General features: G+C 38.8%; 1 protein-coding gene across 4 annotated transcripts in view; it reads right to left on the reverse strand.

Moving 5' to 3' along the window:
• The window catches only part of RLF (RLF zinc finger), an 80,523-nt gene that overhangs the window by 22,078 nt on the left and 36,087 nt on the right, over positions 1-22,358 (reverse strand). For 2 of the 4 annotated variants that reach the window (XM_006061924.4, XM_025289018.2), the window contains exon 5: positions 16,176-16,378. In XM_006061924.4, the coding sequence (XP_006061986.2) occupies positions 16,176-16,378 (203 nt within the window). Of the gene's footprint in view, positions 1-16,175; positions 16,379-17,055; positions 17,145-22,358 lie in introns of those variants that run through there. The other 2 variants (XM_025289016.3, XM_044945204.1) reach the window with 2 other exon arrangements.

A 22,358-nucleotide genomic window follows, 5' to 3' on the forward strand; every position in this document is an offset into this window, starting at 1 on the left:
AGTCAGTTCTAATGAGGTGGATGAACCTAGAACCTATTATACAGAGTGAAGTGAATCAGAAAGAGAAAGATAAATACCGTATTCTAACACATATATACATACAGCATCTGGAAAAATGGTACTGAAGAACTTATTTACAGGACAGGGGGACGGGGAGGAGTAGGGTGAGATGTATGGAAAGAGTAACATGGAAACTTACATTACCATATGTAAAACAGATAGCCAAGGGGAATTTTCTATATATCTCAGGAAACTCAAACAGGGGCTCTGTATCAATCTAGAGGGGTGGGATGGGGAGGGAGATGGGAGGGGGTTTCAAAAGGGAGGGGATATACGTATACCTATGGCTGATTCATGTTGAGGTTTGACAGAAAACAGCAAAATTCTGTTAAGCAATTATCCTTCAATAAAAAATAATTTTAAAAAATGAAATAAGGGCAATATAAGTTTGATAATAATTTGGGGAAAAGAGACAGAGACAAAAACACGTAAGAACCTTAAATGCATATTGTTAAGTGAAGGAAGTCAATCTGAAAAGGCTACATAATGTATGATTCCAACTACATGATATTCCAGAAAAGGTAAAACTATGGAGGCAGTAAAAAGATAAGCGATTGTCAGGGGCATGAGAGGAAAGTGAGGGATGAACAGGCAGAGTACTTTGGGGCAGTGACACTATGCTGTGTGACTCTGCAATGGTGGATACAAGTCATTATAGGTTTGTCAAAACCCACAGAATGTACACCACCAAGAGCGGGACCTAAGATAAACTATGGAGTTTAGTAAATAATAACGTATTGGCTCACCTATTGTTAACAAATTTAAGACATCAATGACAAGATGTCAACAGGTGACTCTAGGGGTGAGGGAGTACAAATGGGAACTCTGTACTTTCCGCTCAATTTTTCTGTAAATCTAAAACTGCTCAAAAAAAAAAAAAAAAAAAAAAAAACAATCTAATGATTAAAAACAATTTGATCATTTTAATAATTAAATTATTTGTCTTTTTAGTACTGATCTTCAAGAGTTCAATATATATTCAGGATTCAAGAATTCAGTTCAATTCTACATATATTTAATCCTGTATCTATTCTTGAATATATATATATATATATATATATATAGTTAGCAAATATTTTCTCCCATTCTGCAGATTAACTTTTCATGTTGTTGACTTTGACATACAAAGTTGGATACAGTCCTACTTGTTTTTCCTTTTGTCACCTGTGTTATTGGTGTCGGATATAAGAAACAACAGCACAATCGAGGGTCTTAAAGATTAATTCTTGTATTTTCTTTGAAGATGATACAGTTTCAGCTAGTACATTCAAGTCTGTGATTTATTCCGAGTTAAATTCTGCACATGGTATTAAGGGTCAAACTTCATTCTGCTTCAAGTAGATATCCATTTGTTAAAGAACCAACTATTGAAGACTATTCTTTCCACCACTGAATTATCTTGGCAGCCATGTAGAAATCAACTGGCCGTTAAGTGTGAAGGCTTACTTCTGGACTTTCAATTTCAGTCTACTGATTTTTTTTTTTTTCCCCTACACTTTTGCCAGGAAAACACTGTCTTAATTACTGACATTTTTAGTGACCTTTGAAATAAAGAAGAATGAGCCCTCCAAGTTTGTTCTTTTACAAGACTGTTTGGGCTACCCAGGGCCCCTTGAATTTCCACATGAATTTTAGGATCATCTTGTCAATTTCTGCAAGAGAGAAAAATAGAATTTTGATACAGGTAGCACTGAATCTGAGGATCAATTTGGGGAGTACTGCCATCTTCAAAGTCTTGTTTTCTGGTCCATGAACATGGGATTCTGCTCCATTTACTTCTTTCAACAAATTTTTGAAGTCTTTAGTATATAAATGAGTCTTGTACTTCTTTTAAAAGATTTATTCCCATATTTTTTATTCTTTTTGATGCTATTGTACATGAAATTGTTTTCCTAATTATATTTTTGTGTTGTTCATTGTTAGATGTATATAAATAAAAATCATTTTTGTATATTGATCTCATTAGAATAATTTATATATAAGATCATGATACATGCAATCAGAAATACTTATACACCTTACTTTTCAATCGAGATGCTATTTTAGCTATTTCCCTGCCTAACTGCTCTAGCTAAAACTTCCCATACAATATTGAATAGAAGTAGCAAAAGCAGACATTCTTGTTTTGTCCCTGATCTTATGGAAAACCACTCTATCTTTCATCATTGAGTATAAAGTCGGCTGTGGGTTTCCACAAATGCTCTTTATTGGGGTGAGGAAGTTTTCAGCTTATTCCTAGATTGCTGAATGTTTTTAACACAAAAGTGTACAGGATCTTGTTAAATGCTTTTTCTGTCTCTGATGACACAGGCAAACATACCTTTTGTCCTTTATTCTATGGCACAGTATTCACATATAACCTTCTGTATCCTTTAAATCACCCCTAGATTGTTCATAATACCATCATGTCTGTCTGTCTGTGACCCTATGGACTGTATGTAGCCCACCAGGCTCCTCTGTCCAGGGGATTCTCCAGGCAAGAATACAGGAGTGGGTTGCCATTTCCTCCTCCAGAGGATCTTCCCCACCCAGGGATCAAACCAGCGTCTCCTGTATTGCAGGTGAATTCTTTACCCGTGAGCCATTGCGGAAGCCCAATACAATGTAAAGGTTATGTAAACAGTTGTTGGAGTGCACAGATTCAAGTTTTGCTTTTTGGAACTTTCTGGAAAATATTCCCCTGAATATTTTTAATCCATAGTTGGAGGCAGAACCTAAGGATACAGAGGGCAGACAGCACTCCTTTATTTTATATTGCTGGGTTTTGTTGAGGATTTTTGCATCCATACTCATTACAGATATTGATCTGTATCTTTCTTTTGATGTCTTCATCTGGTTTTAGTTGTCAGGATAATAATGGCCTCAGTGCATGAGCTTGGAAGCACCCCCTCCTCTTTTTTTTTCTAGAAGACTTTGTGAAGGACTGGTGTAAACTTTTCTAATGTGTTTTGCACAACTCACCAGTGAAGGTGTGGGTTTTTCTTTATGGGAAGTTTTACAATTACCTACTCAATCTCTTTACTAGTCATAGGTATGTATATTCAGTTTTTCTTCTTTTTTTTTGGTTAGTTTTAGTAGCTTGTTTCATTCTGAGATCCGTCCATTTCATCTTAGCAAATCCAACGTTTTGGTATATAGTCATTCAAGGAATACTCTCATAATCTTTATCCCTGCAATGTCAGTTGTCATGTCCTTTCATTTGTTCCTGATTTTCATAATTTGAGTATTCTTTTTTCATGTTCAGTCTAACTAAAACTTTATCAATTCTGTTGATCTTTAAAAACAAAACCAACTTTTACTGCTTTTTCTATTGATTTTATTTCATTTATTTACATTCTAATCATTATCATCCTCCTTCCTTCTGCTTGCTTTGGGTTTAGTCTGCTCTTCTTTCCTGTCTTTTAGGGTAGACGGTTAAGTTATTAATTTGAGGTCTCTCTTTTTTTTGGCCACACTATGTGGCTTGCAGGATCTCAGTTCCCCAACCAGGGAGTGAACCAGGGCCACAGCAGTGAGAGCCCAGAATCTCAACCACTAGGCCACCAGGGAACTCCCAGGATCTTTCTTAAGACTGATATTTTACAATCATAAATTTCCCCTAAGTGCTGTTCAAGCTGCATCCCATAAATTTCACTGTGTTGTGTTTTTATCATTCAACCCAATGTGTTTTCTAATTTACCATTTTTCTCCCTTCGATCAACTGCTTATTTTGAGGTGTTTAATTTTCACATTATTTGTGAATTTCCCAAATTTCCTTCTGTTACTGATTTCTAATTTCATTCTATTGTGGCCAAAGAATACACTGTATGACTTCAATCCTTTTAAATTTACCAAAGTTTGTTTTATGGCCTAACATATTTCTATCCTAGAGAATGTTCCATGTGCAACTGAGAAAAATGTATAGTCTGCTATTCTTGGATACAGTATTCCACAGATGTCTACTTGGTCTAGTTGGTTTACAGTAGTGCTCAAGCCTTCCATATCCATGTTTAGTTGGTTTATCCACTACTCAAAGTGGGGTATTAAAGTCTCCAACCTTTGTATTTGAATTGTCTATTTCATCCTTTGACTCTGCCAGTTCATGTATTTTGGGGCTCTTTTGTTCCTCATGGGCTTCCCCAGCAGCTCAGACAGTAAAGAATCCGCCTGCAATGTGGGAGACCTGGGTTCGATCCCTGGGTTGGAAAAAGGACATCTTTTTTGGATGTTAGTTCTACAAGGTCTTGTAGGTCTTCATAGAACTGTTCAACTTGAGCTTCTTCAGTATTATTTGGTTGGGGCATAGCCTTGGATTACTGTGATACTGAATGGTTTGCCTTGGAAATGAACAGAGATCATTCTGTCGTTTTTAAGATTGCACCCAAGAACTGCACTTCAGACTCTCTTGTTGACTATGAGGGCTACTCCATTTCTTCTAAAGGATTCCTGCCCACTGTAGTCGATATAATGGTTATCTGAGTTAAATTCACCCATTCCAGTCCATTTTAGTTCACTGATTCCTAAAATGTCTATGTTCACTCTTGCCATCTCCTATTTGACCACTTCCAATTTACCTTGATTCATGGAGCTAACATTCCAGGCTCCTATGCAATACTGTTCTTTACAGCATCAGACTTTACTTCCATCACCAGTCACATCAACAACTGGGAGTTGTTTTTGCTTTGGCTCTGTCTCTTCATTCTTTCTGGACTGATTTCTCCACTCTTCTCCAGTAGCATACTGGGTACCCTCATAGGACTTCCCTCATAGCTCAGTTGGTAAAGAATCTGCCTGCAATGCAGGAGACCCGAGTTCGATTCCTGGATCAGGAAGATCCTCTGGAGAAGGAAATGGCAACTCACTCCAGTATTCTTGCCTGGAGAAACCCACGGACAAAGGAGCCTGGCAGGCTACAGTCCATGGGATCACAAGAGTCAGACATGACTTAGCGACTAAACCACCACCACCACCGACCTGAGAGTTCATCTTTCAGTTTCATATCTTTTTGCCTTTTCATACTGTTTCCCTGTGTATGGGCTACCTTTTTTTTTTTTTTTTAATAAGTGAATATTTTAAAAAATATATTGTGGCAACTCCAGAAATCAGAATCTTCCACCTCTTTGGAGTTTACTATTGTTAGTATCTGTTTACTGATTTTCTTGGAATAATTCTGTAAAGCCTATATTCTGTCATATGTGGTCTCTGCTTCATTAGCTTAATTCAACAAGCTAAATATGTTGCCTAAATGCTGTGAAAAAATAAGTCTACTTTTCTTAGAAAAATTATTTTTTGTTGCACTGGGTCTCTGCTACATGCAGGCTTTCTCCAATTGTGGCAAGCTATTTTCTCTAGTTGCAGAGCATGGGCTTCTTGCTGTAGTGGCTTCTCTTGTTGCGGAACATGGTCTCTAGAGCATGGAGGCTTCAGTTGTTGTGGTGCATAGGCTTAGTTGCCCCAAGGTATGCAGAATTTTCCCAGACCAAGGATTGAACCAGTGTCCCCCTACATTGGCAGGTGGATTCTTTACTACTGGACCACCAGTAGTCTTTCTGTTTTTGCCAAACAGCTCTGTGTGTGTGTGTGTCAGGGCATCCTTTCAATATTACAGTAGGAAGTTAATGGCTATTCCTTGCCCTTCATCTCCTACTTGTATGCAGCCTCTCAGTAAACAAGAGTGAGGGATTATAGCCTTCTCAAGTCATTCCTTGGCAGACACACAGCACTACACATTTGTTTTACCTTCCAGAGTACTAGGAATACATCAGAGGTTTTCAAAGTCCTCTATGGATATCCTTTATCTCAGTTTTTCTTTTTAAATTTGTCAGCCTTTTGTTACCTGAACTGGTAATTCCTCTTCAGACAAATGTCATGTTAAACAATTCCCAATGATTATTTCTGATAAGTGCCCTGGAACAGATCTTTTGGCAGAGTGGGCTCTGAATCAAATAAAAACAAATGCTGAGAGTGGAGGTTTTCGGAATGTTGCTAAACAGGTCAAAGAGTGACAATTCTGTGGAGTCGGGCTTTTGCCGAGTTCCACAACCATGCTGCTTCCTCAGGTGGCTGCTAGGAAGCTTACCGGTTCAAGGTTCAAACGCCACCAAGCTCACTGTTCTGACATTCATGTGTTTTTCTTGAATAAAACTTTCTAGGATTATGGTAAGCCTTTAATTTCTGGAGGTCTAAAATGTGAATGCCCTCCACACCCTGGTTTCAAATGCTGATAACTTGGAACTCAATTTCCAGCACCAACCTTTCCCCAAATCTCACACTGTGTGAACACTGCTGCTGGTTCTCCCTTGTGTCTTGTTCATCTCTGTATTTCCAGTGCCTAGCACAGTCCCCAGTGAATATATATTAAATGACTGGAAGGCATGCCTGCATTATTTCTTATAGTAACAATGAGAATGTACTATTATCTCAAAATAAAATGTTTTAATTTAAAAAAGAAAAAAAAAAGATCACTTCGGTTGTTGTAGAAAATAAAGTCTGGGGCAAGAACAGATGTTATTAGAAGGCTTTCATGATAATCAGTGAATTAAACACCAATGGTACAAGAGGTAGTCACTGGCATAAAAGAATGTGCATTTAGATGACTTATTTGTCTTCTTAGTTATCATCATGCTTAGGCTACCAAGGTAAACTAGTATTCTGGCCAGTGACATTACTGTAATATTTTAACATTTACCTTTCTCAAGAATAATGGTTTTCAATCTAGTATTCTCCTGATCAGTTCTGGAGTATAAGGCAAGTAATTTGTTCCTAATGAAGTGAAGTGAAGTGAAGTGACTCAGTTGTGTCCGACTTTTCAAGACCCCATGGACTGTAGCCTACCAGGCTCCTCAGTCCATGGGATTTTTCAGGCAAGAGTATTGGAGTGGGTTGCCATTTCCTTCTCCATTGTTCCTAATAGGAGATCTTAAAAAACAAGCTGGTAAATGTTTCTTTCAAAACAGAGACAAAGTGGATTTAAGGTTATCCATATAATGAGATCTCTCTCACTTGCATCCCTGAGTAGGAAAAAGGGAGGAGTTACTCTTAGCAAGTCTTCATGTCTAATAACCCTGAGTCTACTTTGGGAGAATTATTCATCAGGTTCATAGATATCACCTGAAAAAAAGGCTGTGCTCCTAAAAACCAGGTTTCTTTTAAACTGCAGCAATGCCACAGACCAACACTATGCTATCGAGTTGGTCATTTGTATGTTTCTTGAAGAAATAAAAGGTCACTGATGCTTCTGATTAAATCCTATGGCTTAATCCTATGAGTATCTGAGAGACACCTGAACTGTCCTACTGAATTCTTGAAAATGACTGTGTCTGACTAACTCTCCATAATGATCCCTACAGTGTAATCATGTATCAACCAAAATACCCACATGTAACCCATGAAAGTGGCTTCCCAAGTGGCTCAGTTGGTCAAGAATCTGCCTGCAATGCAGGAGATGTGGGTTCGATTCCTGGGTCGGGAAGATCCCTTGGAGAAAGAAATGGCAACCCACTCCAATAGTTTTGCCTGGAGAAAATCCCATGGACAGAGGAGCCTGGCAGGCTACAGTCCATAGAGTCACAAAGAGTCAGACACTACTGAAGTGACTGAGCACAACCCATGAAAGTAACAGTAAAAGTGAGATCCAAATATATACTGAGTTCTAGGAAGAAGTTTCTTCAAAGTTAGTTAAAAGAACTCTGGGGGACTTCTCTGGCGATCAATGGTTAAGAATCCACCCTGAAATGTAAGGGGCATGGGTTCGATCTCTGACTGGGAAGCTAAGATTCCACACACTGCAGAACAACTAAGTCCACAAGCCACAACCACAGAGTCTGTGCAGCAGCGAAAGACCCTGCATGTCACAACCAAGACCCAATGCAGCCAAGTAAATAAAATATTAAAAAAATAATAAATAAAAGAACTCTGCTTTAGGGGATAAATATTTAAACTGGCAAACCTTCCACTTCTTCATACAATCTACCTTTAGTGTATTTTCTGTGTACATCTTATTCACCATATGACCATAAGGTTACATGAAGTAAATTATCCAGATTTTAATTACACACTTTATTATTCCTCATTCAGGATCCATCTTAATCTTATTTAAACTACACCTGGAATTTCTATGCTCTTGTTTACTGTTTCTTCTATTCCCAAACTGAATTCCCAGTGGGTCCTGTTTAAATGTATTTGCTCTGTTTATCATTTATATACCTAGTGACTATGTTAATTCCCAACAGTGTTAGACCAGTGAATAAATCAGGTTCTGTTTGTCTTTGTCTTTTCCTTTTCCCATCAAGAGAAGAAACAAGCCTTGTAACCACATCAGACACTGAAGATGTAGTTCACTCAAGGATCAAAACTGAACCCCTACCTTATCTATGCCAACAACTCTGCAGACAGATTTCTTGCTCTTCATAGTAACAGAAGTGCTTCATGTTTAAAACAGCTTTATCCTTTATACTATATATGTGGAAAACTTGATCTTTGCAAAGATTCTTTTTCTCAGTAATAAGAATATACAAATTCTGGCTTTGAAGCTGACTCCATCAATTAATATTAATTGTGCCTGGCTAAATCTTCCCCAGCAGAGGTTTCTCATTACATACACCCATTATTGTGATACCCACAGGTGCCAACACATAAGTACTTTTATTCCCAGCTGTTGCTGAAGTTAATTTGACTCTTCTCCTGAACTCAGAAGAAGATGGCAAATGTATATGTAACTTTGCTGCCTTAGAACATATGCTGATTTTAAACCCCAATTAATGAACATCAGGTGACTCACTGGTCTTTTTCCACAGCAAATTTTTAATATTTCTTTAATTGTGCTCTCACTTGCAAAAAATAGCATCACTGGATAAAAGACTAATTATGATGGTACCAGTGTTCCTTTAAAAATAATTTTACAAAGTGTGCCAAATGTTTTCACATCAACATACTTAACAAATTAACCCCAATCATTATAAAAATATTTTAAGTTGCACCTATACATAAATGTATAAACATGAATGGAATGAAATACCACCAAAATGTTTCCCATGAGAACATGACTCATCAATGTTTATCAACTAGCAATAAGTTGTACAGAACTCTAAAAAGAGCTGGCCAGAGAGTCAGGAGATCTGAGTTCTGGCCTGGGCTTGGACTTAATAATTAGCTTAATGAAGGTAGGGCCTTGGAAACACTACCCCTTGGCCTCAGTCTCACCATTGATAAAACATGGAAGGTTAAACTAAGTGATAATTAATGGTTGTAATACACTAGGAAATCTGAATCTTGCATAACAAAAGTCAGCAAACATTTTTTGTAAAGGGTCAGAGAGAAAATATTTTCAAAGCTGCTGGTCAAATGGTCTTGGTAACAGCTATTCAGCTCTGCTACTATGGAGCAAAGCCAGTCATAGATAATAAACCAATGGGCGTGACTGTGTTCCAGTAAAACTTTATTTACAAAAACAAACAGCAGGGTGGATCTGGTCCACAGGCCATAGTTTGCCAGTCCCTGTTGTAGAAAAACCAAATCATACTTCCAATAACCCAGTTCCTCATATTCTCAACAAATTTGTTGAGACTTGTATAACCTCAGGAAGAAATCCTATTTTCTTGCCTTGTTATTAATAAACCAGGAGAGATTCGGCACAAAGTGTCCCATATTCTCCCTTCTTTGCCATTTTTGTCAGCAGCAGAACACTGCCTTTCTTCCAGTCTCTCAAGGTCTCATGAGTCTCTTGAAGGGATCTCTGTACATTATTCTCTATTTTGGTCCTGTCAGCAAGTCCCATTCTTTTTCCTCTTGCTAACTCCAATCTCTTCTCCTACATCTATTTCAGTCTATGCTTCCTAAAACACTGTTTCAGTCATTTTACTTCCTATGTTCAAAACCGCTCTAATTTCTACTGCATCAAAAGTTCAAATGCACTGCCGTTTCCAAGGCCTTACTTTTCCCTATCCAACAGGTCTTATTACTTCTCGCAAGACCTCAATATCCACACTTTTCCCCAGACAAGGTGTTCTCTAGTGGTCCCCTACAAAGTGACATTCATTTCTGTACCTTTATATCACAGTTATCCCTAAACCATTCTTTTTACCTACATAAACCCCACCATTATTTCAAGGTCCAACTCAAGGATCAATTTTTATAAAGCTTTATAAAAGGCTCTTGGAGAAGGCAATGGCAACCCACTCCAGTACTCTTGCCTGGAAAATCCCATGGATGGAGGAGCCTGGTAGGCTGCAGTCCATGGGGTCACTAAGAGTCGGACACGACTGAGCGACTTCACTTTCACTTTTCACTTTCATGCACTGGAGAAGGAAATGGCAACCCACTCCAGTGTTCTTGCCTGGAGAATCCCAGGGACGGGGGAGCCTGGTGGGCTGCCGTCTATGGGGTCGCACAGAGTTGGACACAACTGAAGCGACTTAGCAGCAGCATAAAAGGCTCTACACCACTCTACAAAGATATGCTCTTCATTTCTACATAATCTCAGGGAACTATCATATAGCTAAGTATCTACTACTGTTTCTGGCAACCAAACAAGGCGATACACACACTTTTGTATTTGCCATTGCCTAGTGCAATGCTAAAAACAAAACAGGTTTCAAATAAACAAAGTCTGAGAGATTAAAGGAAAAATTGTTATTACAGAAGAAGAATCAAATCCAAGGTCTAGCAATTTTGTTCTTCTGAATTCTTTTGGCATATATCAGGTGCTGAGACTAACCATTACTCCATCTTACTCTGATTAAGCTTCCCAACACATAATACTGCAGCTGTTATTAGAGGCAAGCAATCTTCCATCTCCTTACCCTTCCCAACATTTCAGTGGCTTTGTAGTACAGTCTGAAGTCAGGGAACATGATACCTCCAGCTTTGTTGTTCTTTCTCAAGACTTTTGGCTACTTGAGATTTTTCATGTTTCCATACAAATTTTAGAATTCTTTGTTCTAGTTCTATGAAAAGTGCCACTGGCACTTGATAGGGTTTGCACTGAAATCTGTAGACTGCCATGAGTATGGTCTTTTTAACAGTAGTAATTCTTCCAATCCAGGAACACAGCGCACCTCTCCATCTGTGTCACTTTCCATTTCTTTCATGAGTGTCTTACAGTTTTCCTTTTTTTTAGAACAAAACACTTTATTTCTTTAGGTCCATTTTAGATTCACAGCAAAATTGAGAGAAAGGTACAGAGATTTCCCACTTAGCCCCTATCACTGCCTCCCCCATTATCAGCATTCCCCCACTGGAGCATGACATTTGTTACACTGATGAGACTACTTGACAAACCACAATCACCCAGAGTCCATAGTTTACATATGGTTCCCTCTTGGTGTCGCACATTCTATGGGTTTGGACAAAGACACAGTGACATGTTTTATACATTATGTTATAGTATTATGGTATTATACATATAGTATAATTATGATACATTATATTATCACATAGAGCAGTTTCAGTTCAGTTCAGTTCAGTCGCTCAGTCGTGTCCGACTCTTTGCGACCCCATTAATCGCAGCACGCCAGGCCTCCCTGTCCATCACCAACTCCCAGAGTTCACTCAAACTCACGTCCATCAAGTAGGTGATGCCATCCAGCCATCTCATCCTCTGTTGTCCCCTTTTCCTCCTGTCCCCAATCTAATGCCCTAAAATTCCCACTTGCTCCACCTAATCTTCCCTCCCTTCCTTTTCAGACTGGCTTCTTCAATTGGTAATATGCATTTAAATTTCCTCCATGTGTTTTTATGGCTCAACAGCTCACATTATTTTTAACACTGAATAATATTCTATTGTCTGGATGTACCACAGTTTAATTATCCATTCACCTGTGTGCTTAGTTGCTCAGTCGTGTCCAACTCTTTGCAACCCCATGAACTGTAGCCCACCAGGCTCCTCTGTCCCTGGGATTCTCCAGGAAAGAATATTGGAGTGGGTTGCCATTGCCTACTCCAGGGGGGGTCTTAAAGTTTTCTGAATTACAGGTGTTTTCCTCCATACTTAAACTCATTCCAAGGTACTTTACTCTTTTTCATGTGACTATAAATGAGATTGTTTTCTCAATTTCTCTGACAGTTCACTGTTACTATATAGAAAGTGCAAGAGATTTCTGTATACTTATTTTGTATCCTAAACTCCTGATGAACTTTACTGAACTCATTGATGAGCTCTAGTAGTTTTCTGGTGATGTCTTTGGAACTTTCTATGTAAAACATCATGTCATCTCCAGACGGTGACAATTTTACTTCTTCCTTTTCAATTTGGATTCTTCTTTTTTTTTTGTCTGACTACTCTGCAATGTGGGAGACCTGGGTTCGATCCCTGGGTTGGGAAGATCCCCTGGAGAAGGGAAAGGCTACCTACTCCAGTATTCTGGCCTGGAGAATTCCATGGACTCTACAGTCCATGGGGCCGCAAAGAGTCGGACACAACTGAGTGACTTTCACTTCCACTCTGGCTAGAACTTCCAATACTATGTTGAATCAAAGTGGTAAAAGTGAACATCCTCATTCTGTTCCTGATCTTAGAAGAAATGTTTTCAGTTTTTCACCATTGAGTATGATGTTAGCTGTGGGCTTGTCAGATATGGCCTTTGTTATGTTGAGGCATGTACCCTCTATTCACACTTTTTGAGTCTTTTATTTTTTTTAATCACAAACAGATTTTTAATTTTGTCAATGCCTTTTTTGCATCTATTGAGATTAACATAATTTTTATTCTTCAATTTAATGTGCTGAGTTACACTGACCAATTTGCAGATGTGTGTGTGCTGAGTCGCTCAGTTACGCCTGACTCTCTGCAACCCCATGGACTGTAGCCCGCCAGGCTCCTCTGTCCATGGAATTCTCCAGGCAAAAATACTGGACTGGGTTGCCATGCCCTCCTCCAGGAGATCTTCTCAACCCAGGGATCGAACCAGGTCTCCCGCACTGCAGGTGGATTCTCTACCATCTGAGCCACCAGGGAAGCCCAAGAATACTGGAGTGGGTAGCCTATCCTTTCTCCAGGAGAACTTTCTGACCCAGGAATCAACCCTAGGGTCTCCTGCATTGCAGGTGGATTCTTTACCAGCTGAGCTACCAGGGAAGACCAGATATCAAACCATAATCACATCCCTGGGATAAATCCCACTTGATCATAGTACATGATCCTTTATTGTTGAATTCACTTTGCTAATATTTCATTGGGAAGTTTTACATCTATGTTCATCAGTAATATTAACCCATAATTTTCTTTTTTCATGGTGTCTTTTTTTGTCTGGTTTTAGTATCAGGGTGATGCTGGCCTTGTGTAATGAGTTTGAAGTATTTTTTCTTCTTAATTGTATTTATTTATTATTTTTGGCTGTGCCTGGGTTTTGTTGCTACACATGGGCTTTTACTAGTTGCAGTGCATGGGCTCCTCATTGTGATGGCTTCTCTTGTTGCAGAGCACAGGCTAAAGGCGCCTGGGCTTCAGCAGTTGATGTATGCAGGCTTAGCAGCCTCAAGGTATGCGAAATCTTCCCAGACCAAGGATCAAACCAGTGTCCTCTGCATTGCCAGGTGGATTCTTAACCACTGGACCACCAGGGAAGTCCTGAAGTATCCCTTCCTCTACAAGATTTTACAATAGTTTGAGGACAGTTATTAAGTCTTCTCTCATGTTGGGAACATTCACCTGTGAAGCCATCTTGACCTGGAGTTTTGTTTTTTAGGAATTTTAAAAACTACTGACAATTTCATTACTGGTAATTGGTCTGTTCCTATTTTCTATTTCTTCCTGGTTCAGTGTTGGGAGAGGTAAATTTCTAGAAATTAGTCCATTTCTTCCAGGTTATCCATTTATTGGCATATAGCTGTCTGTAGTAATTTCTTATGATCTTTTGTATTTCCCTGGTGCCAGCTGTGAGCTCTCTTCATTTCCGAAATGATTTGGGCCCTCATTTTTTCTTGATTGAGTCTAGCTAAAAGACATCAAATTGTTTATCTTTTCAAAGAACCAGCTTGTTGAAAGTTTCAATGATCTTTTCTATTTCTTTTTAATTTCTCTTTCATTTTTTCCTGCTCTGATTCCTTATGATTTCTTACCTTCTACACTTTGGGTTTTGTTTGTAAGTTCCTTTAGGTGTAAAGTTAGGTTGTTTATTTGATGTTTTTCTTGTGTCCTGAGGTAGGCTTGTATCGCTATAAAACTCCCTCTTAGAAGTGCTTTTGTAGCTGGCTTTAGTGATGTGGTAGGCCGGCACAAGGCACCAACCATAGCAGAGTATGTTCAAGGAGAAAAACATTAAACAGCAAATTCAGAAAATTCATTCGAGAAATTATATTGAAAGGGGAGGAGAGAAACAAGGTGATAGCTGAAAGAAGCATTTCTTTTTAAAAAATGGAAGAAATAACAGCATAAGTGCTGCTACGATGGTTACAAGCAGAGGGGGAATTGATAATGCAGTAGAGAAAAGGAGAACTGCTGCAGCATTAGCCTCGAGGGGACAAGAGCGGATGGGATCTGATACAGAAGTCTAGGAGGCTGTCGGCCTTTGTGGGGGGAAAGCAGATATAGTTTATCCTCAGAACAGAAGAGAAGGTGTAAATACATAAATGCAGGTAGGTCAACAGATGCCATGGAAATTCTCTTCCAACATTTCCAATTTCCTCAGAGAAAGAGGAAGGAAGCTCATCCGTGGGGAAAGGGATGGGACAGAAAGCACTGTAGTATAGGTTAAAAGAAAAAGTTAAGAGTATGAAATAGTAACCTCAGAGAGTGGGAGAGTGAATAGACTACAGAAACATAGTGTGACTCAATTAAAGTAAATCAGTTGGTAGGTTTTTCCCCACCCAAACCACTAATGCAGGTAAAGATATAAAGGAGGTGGAGATGTAGGGATAGTGAGGATACAGGTTAGTCAAATAAGTATAATTAAGGAAGAGACCAGCAGAGGAGTTGAGGGTATATGCAAAGGAGTGATAATAGTGATTGACTATGGAAAAGCAGGGTAAGGAGGGAAGTGAGTACATGAGAAGAGTGAAGGAGAATGAAAAGCGGACAGGACCAATAGATTGGTTGGTCCTGGTGGAGTCTGTATATTAAAGTCTAAAGATAGGGGCTTCCCTTATAGCTTAATGGTAAAGAATTCGCCTGCCAATGCAAGAGACATGGGTTCCATCCCTGATCTGGGAGGACCTCACATGCCAAGAACAACTAAGCCACACTCTTGAGCCTGTGTTCTAGGGGCTGGGAGCCACAACTACTGGAACCTGCACGTCCTTCAGCCCCGGCTCTGCAACGAGAGAGGCCACTACAATGAGAAACCCGAGGACCACAACCAGAGTAACTCCCGCTCTCAGCAACTAGAGCAAAGCCCACATAGCAATGAAGACCCAGCACAGCCAAAAATAAACAAATAAATAAAATTATTAAAACAGAAAGACAGTTTCACTTGGAGAATAAGATATTTACAGCTGAAATTGTCATAAAAGTTTAAGAATCACTACAGCATAGAACCAGATCCTCGTGATTCCTGCATTTAACAAGAAAGTTCGGTGTAGAGGTAAAATGAGAATCTATATTAAGACCTGAATGGCAGGTAAGAGAATTATAGGCAGATGATGAAATATCTATTATTTTTCTCTCTATAATTTATCAAAAGACTAATTACAACTTTTCTAAGGAAAACGATGATTTAGGCCAAAAAAAAAAAACCACACCAAAAACACCCCGTTTGTCTGCTTAATTATTGTTCAAAGTGTACCCATAGGTTCTAAAGTCCTATACTTCTCTGCTTACAGAGTTAAATGTATAAAGTAACTTAAGCTAACTGCCATTATCTTTAGTCTACCTCTTGACACCACTATTAATAATGTCTACATTTCCCAGAGAAATTGTTAGTTTAAGAAGAAAAAGTGACTTTCACATTTAAACATTTCAAAACAAACCATCAGCCAAATTCATAAGCATTTATCTGCATATTTTTAATTATCTACTTTTCAAATACACCTAAAAGACACAATTTTATATTCAATGTGCTGAACAGTTAAATATACAGTTAAAATGGTACTTATCAGTAGCCTGACCAAAAAAAAGTCTTGGTTTTCATCCTGTCATGCAACAATTATCAAAATCTAATAAATTCATTGTATGAATGACAACAGCAGTTACTTGCTTTACCTACCTCCTTAATAGCATCTTCATTAGGAAGAATGGAACATAAGCATGTGATATAGGCTTGCTGAAAAGATGACACATTTGAAATTTCTTTAGATTCTGCACACAGTTTTGATAAAGCAGTAGCCTGGGGGATGCAGTTAGATTTCAACAAATGTTTTATTCGCATTTGCAGAAAGAAAGGTCCTTCTTGTGCAATCAATTTATTGACTAGAAAAAAGGAAAAATAAAACAGTTTGATAACATACCACATAACATATCAAGGTTGTGAAGATGAAAGTTTGATATCTTTTGTTGTTGTTTGTTTTTAGCAGATAAAAGGTCAGCTGACATTACTGGAAGTTTATTCTGATCTCTGTACTCATTTAACAGAGCAAAGAGCAAAATAACGTTGCTAAGTATTCCCGTATTAGCAGTTTTATTCTGAACATCAAACCATTAAAAAAAATTTTTTTTTAACTCTATTTTTTAGCCATACCAAACAGCATGTAGGATCCTAGTTCCCTGACCAAGGATTGAACCCGTGTCCGCCTGCACTGGAAGCATAGAGCCCCAAACACTGGACCACCAGGGAAGTCCCACAAACACCAAACCTTTTAACAAAGCTACTACTAACATTTCACCAAAATTTATTCTTTCACTTTCTCCTCCCTCACATCCTGATAAGGATAGTAAGGAACAGTGAAATGAACTATAAACATAAGAACACGGAAAAATGAAGTATCCTGTGTAATATTAACAACTACCACTTAAACACTCATGAGGTACCAAGCTTTGAGTGTTTTTACACACCTCTCATTTATTCTTCACACCACCACCAAGGCAAGTATTGTTATCCCCGGTTTAAGGTTAGGAAAATCAATACTCAGAGAAATTAGGTAACTTGCCAAGGATTCCAAAGCCAGTGGTGGTCTTTCCTCTAAACCAGGCATTTCTCAAAGTGTGTTCCACCGAGCAAAAGACCTGAGAGATAGTCCTAGAAAAAAAAAGGATTCCTTGGTCAAATCTCTGAACAGTCCTGCAATGAAGAAAACTGTTCACTCTTATTTAAACCCAGTGTTACCCAAACTGATTTGACCAGAGAACCCTTTTACACATCATTAACATGACATAAAGTCCATGTTCCTGGTTCAGTACACACTTTGGAAAATGCTGCTCGGAGCAGTACTCACATTGATTTGTACAGTGTTCTGAGCAAGCCCTTGATTTATAAGTAGTAAATATTCAACAAGTGTGTGGCACTGTTACCCAGTATCATTGAAAGAACAGAGGTGGGAACGTACATGTGAAGCTGAGTGGCAAGCGAGCACTCTAGGTGTTTTAGATGGTTCACCTAACACAGTGTTTCTCAAACTTGAAAGTGCCTTCTGAATCACCAGGGAAATCCTATTAAAATGCAGATTCTAATTCAGTAGGTCTGGAGTGGGATCTGAGATTATGCTTTTCTAATAAGCCTCACAGATGATACCCATGCTACTAGGTCTACAGGCCACACGTGGAACAGAAATCGTTAAAATTAATGATAAACCACCAGGGTTGGGGGAACCACTGGCCCAATCTTAACTACATATGAGAATCAACTATAGAGATTCTAAAATTTTCTCTTTTAAAAAAAATAGGTAACATTATACATGCAAATGACACAAAAGTCAAAAAGCACACAAAAAGATGTACAGTTAGAAGTTGTCTCCCTTCTACTTTGACTCCAGTCTCTTAGTCTCTTTCCTCAAGAAACAATAATCATTTTTGTTTATCCTTCCAGTACAGTTCAGAGAAGGCAACAGCACCCCACTCCAGTACTCTTGCCTGGAAAGTCCCATGGATGGAGGAGCCTGGTAGGCTGCAGTCCATGGGGTCACTAAGAGTTGGACATGACTGAGGGACTTCACTTTCACTTTTCACTTTCATGCATTAGAGAAGGAAATGGCAACCCACTCCAGTACTCTTGCCTGGAGAATCCCAGGGACGGGGGAGCCTGTGGGCTGCCGTCTTTGGGGTCCACACAGAGTCGGACACTACTGAAACGACTTAGCAGCAGCAGCCAGTACAGTTTGTTTATCCCTCTGAGTACAGAAGACCTATTTCTTTTCCTATTTAATATATCCTACAGGTCATTCTATTACTGTACACTGAGAGCTCAATACTTTTAACAAGTGTGTTATTCCACTGTACAGATCAAATGTAACTAATTTAACCAATCCCCTCCAGATAAACTTGCAAGTTGTTTCCAATCTTTGGCAACTGTCAATAATGCTACAATTTACATCCCTGTACAGAGACCATTTCACAATGCATGGCTGTATCTATAGAAAAAATTCCTAGAAGTGAAACTGTTGCCAGGTGGATGTCCAGAGATTATACCAATTTATACTCCCAGTAGGCATAGGTGGAAGGGGCTCGTTTCCTGTGGCACTTCAGAAAGGTCAGTATTCAGAGCTTCAACTCTGGAGATTCTGATTTAGCAGATGGAGCCTGGACCTGGGATATGTGTCTGTGTGTTCTGGCTTTAAATTCCACAGAGACTCTAATACACAGTCAAGGTCAAAAGGCATGGACAGAAAATAGATCACTTGCATTTGGACTTCTTCATTTTAGTCCCACAAGCACTAAATTCCACAAAATGAACTCACAATCATATCTCAAAGAGCTCCTCATTCCTTACTTCTATTTTCAGTAATGGTATTCTCTCAGTTTTTTAAAAAAATGAAATTCTGGCATTACCCTTCCTTGCCAACTCCTTTCCTAAGAAAATCAACTTAGTTACTGTGTCCTAGCAATTCTTTTAAAAATTCTCTTCAACCTAATTACTTCATGTTATTTCCTGCCACATCTGTCCCCTCCATCCTAAACTGCCTAACATCAGATTATGCTCCATTTATCTACTCTATCAAGTATATGCATTTTCACAAATCTCACACCTGAAAACAGGTATGTTAGCTATACAACCCAACCCCTTCTAAATTCCTGTAACATTTTACTTCTTTTACCACACTTATTTTTCTCTTTATATATAGTAATAAATGATAAGAGTATATAAAGGTTAAGATCTTAGATTTTGGAATCAATTAACTGATGCCAAATCATGACTCGCACACATACTAAGTTGTGAGGCCCTTGGACAAATTAGACCTTCCTGAGTCTCAAGTTTCTTTAACTATGAAAAGACTGCCTCACAGAGATGAAAGAATCATAAATGAAATACCAGAATGCAAGTAAGACACGGAGCACAGGGCCCAGGCAGAGTGAATGCTCAATACTACTTGCTATTCTTTGACTCTGATATCTACATTATACTATCAGCAATTTGAGGACAAATACCGTGTCTTGTTAACTTTTGGATAAAACCATGTTTTTAGAAACCAAATGGTTATCACTTTTAATCAATCAAAAACTTTTAAATATTTCCTCACCTGGGCTCAAATTCTGTCTCCACAATTTTAACTATATGGCCTTGCCCATGTGTAATCTCTCCCTGTTGAATGGATTAAATGAGACGGAAAACACAGTGCCCATCACATAACAGGCACGCTATAAATCACACTATTACTTCTATGAGGTAAAACCACTTTACTCAATGTATTACAGTCACAGTTAAACCACTATATCAATTTTTAACACAGAGATCAAAGCTGCATTTTAAAAACACTCTGTCATGTTAAAATCAATCCTTACTTATTTTATAAATCCTTAACTGTATTTTTAAAAAGGAATCCATCCATACACGTCAATATTTAAAACGACACAATAAAGTGTACACTAAGAAGTCTCACTCCCAATTGTGTTCCCTTCTGTGTTCATTTTTCAAACATTTTAATAAAAAAAAAATGTTTAACCATATAGCCTCTCCTCCAGCTAGATTCAACAATTGAACCATTGTGCCATATTTCTTTGTCTAGTTTTTCTTTTTCTGAGCCACTTAAAAGTAAGTTGTAAACATCATGACGGTTTACCTCCTGTATACTTCAACATGTAATAAACTGTAACATTTAAGGTCCAGTGAAAAATTATCTTTGTCTTTTTTAACAGTGTTGTTAAAGAAGAGTGTTGTTTGTTTGCTTATTTTACTGAAGGCGCAGGTGACACATGACAGGTCATACAATGGCTTTAGAGGTATGTGGTAGAAGGGAAACAAAAAACAGACTGCGGTGGGAAGAAAAACAACCAGGAAGAAGTAAGAGCTGGCTGGTTCCTTCTCTACTAGATTAAGGGGAGGAAGTTACTGCCTCTGAACAATTAGGATGGCTCTCTTCCCTCAACCCTTAGTAGGGAGAGAAATAAAAGAGCAAAAGCCTATTGATTTGGCCCTCCTGAGTCTCAAGAAAAATAAGGAAAAGCCAGTGTTTTGATGTCATGAATTAAGAGGGGAGGAGGATGCTGGGGAAGGCACAAGTCAGTTGGAAAAACTGACAGATACCAGATGGCAGCTCTGGGTTTCCTCTAGCACAGTGAAAGGGGGTCTCCAAGGTTGATGGGCCTGAGGACTTTGAAGCTATGGGTTGCTGCCATCACCACTGAAAGTACGGGTGGTTTGTGGGCACTGGGGCTCAGGCCAGGAACCACCAGGGGGACCTTGGCTGGGCTTGGTCTTGCCATCTCTACATTTTGTGGTAGGCTGCTAGGGTGGCCTGGGGTAAAAGCCTTTGGTACCTGGGTGGGAGGACTTGTTCATTTCCCTGCTGATCAGGCTGGCAAAAGTGTCAACAACTGGTACATATTACATGCTTCAGTAAGAAATGTCTTTTTGGGGGGGTGGGGGGGAGGTGTGAAAGTGAAAGCCACTCAGTCGTGTCAGACTCTTTGTGACCCCATGGACTATACAGTCCATGGAATTCTCCAGGACAGAATACTGGAGTGGGTAGCCTTTCCCTTCTTCAGGGATCTTCCCAACCCAGGGATCAAACCCAAGTCTCACACATTGCAGGCAGATTCTTTACCAGCCGAGCCACAAGGGAAACCCATTTTTTTGAGGGGCGGGAAGGGGAGCAGTGGTAAATTTGAGACTTCATGGCAAGAAAAATAAAAATCTTATGCACCTTTTTTTTAATTCAAAAAACTAAACCAAAAGGCATATTTACTCGGTTACTTGGAAGTTAAAAAAATTTATTTTTAATGTTTCTGATTAGTACACTACTGAAAAACAGCAATTAATGAAATGATGGTCACTGCTCTCAAGTATCAAATGTGTTAATATCTGGGCTGCAAGGGCAATGAAGCTACACAGGAGGCTTTCTAAATCTGTTGATCTGAAATTAGCAGGGGCCAGTTGCAAAAGCAAGCAGGTCACAGGCTGCTCACCACTTACATTGTGGTTCTCAGAAAAATTCCTTACATATGTAGGTATCCTATACCCATTCAGAATTCTACAGATGTTAGGTACTTAATCTTTATTGAATATACAGGATACCATGGGATATTAGGTAAACAGTGCTTCTCCCCATTTCTTTTTTTTTTTCTATGTAAAAAAAAAACCTGAGTACTATTAATTCCAGAGATAGGAGGGTGAAATATTTGATTAGTTACATCAGGAAAAAAAACGAGGGACATTTAATGCAATTCCATCTCTCTTCCCTCTGGGGCTTGAGCCTGTCTACAAAGGTCATGCACTCTTCACTCCTGGATCCTTATCTGGGAATCTGCTAATTCTAGGATCCTTTTGCAACTATTTGGCTTGTCCTCTAACACTTTTTTTTTTTTTAAACTTCCCAGGTGGCGCTAGTGGTAAACATCCCTCCTGCCAATGCAATTTTTAATAATGATAAAAGGCAATCATTGAGTGTCTACCTGCCTATATTTACAAAAGGATGCCATTTATCAAGAACCTCAACATAAAACATATATACAAATCTATTTTCTATTTAACAGATCTTTTTTTTTTTCTTATCAGTATAACTGATAAGCAGTAGAATTATCAGAGGTAAGGAACCAAGAGAAAATTTAAGCACTCTTATTATCAATCATCTCACTATAAAGAAAAACCCACATAACATGTATACAGTAGGTTATCAAACTTGGGGAATGAATAAGTTAACTGAAATATTTTAAGATGTGTCTCCATGCTAAGTAGCTTCAGTTGTGCCCATTTCTTTGCGACCTTATAGACTGTAGCCCACCAGGCTCCTGTGACCATGGGATTCTCTAGCCAAGAATACTGGAGTTGGTTGCCATGGGGGATCTTCCTGACCCAGGGTCA

This window comes from Bubalus bubalis, chromosome 6 (assembly GCF_019923935.1).
Source record: "Bubalus bubalis isolate 160015118507 breed Murrah chromosome 6, NDDB_SH_1, whole genome shotgun sequence".
Taxonomy (NCBI): Eukaryota; Metazoa; Chordata; class Mammalia; order Artiodactyla; family Bovidae; genus Bubalus; species Bubalus bubalis.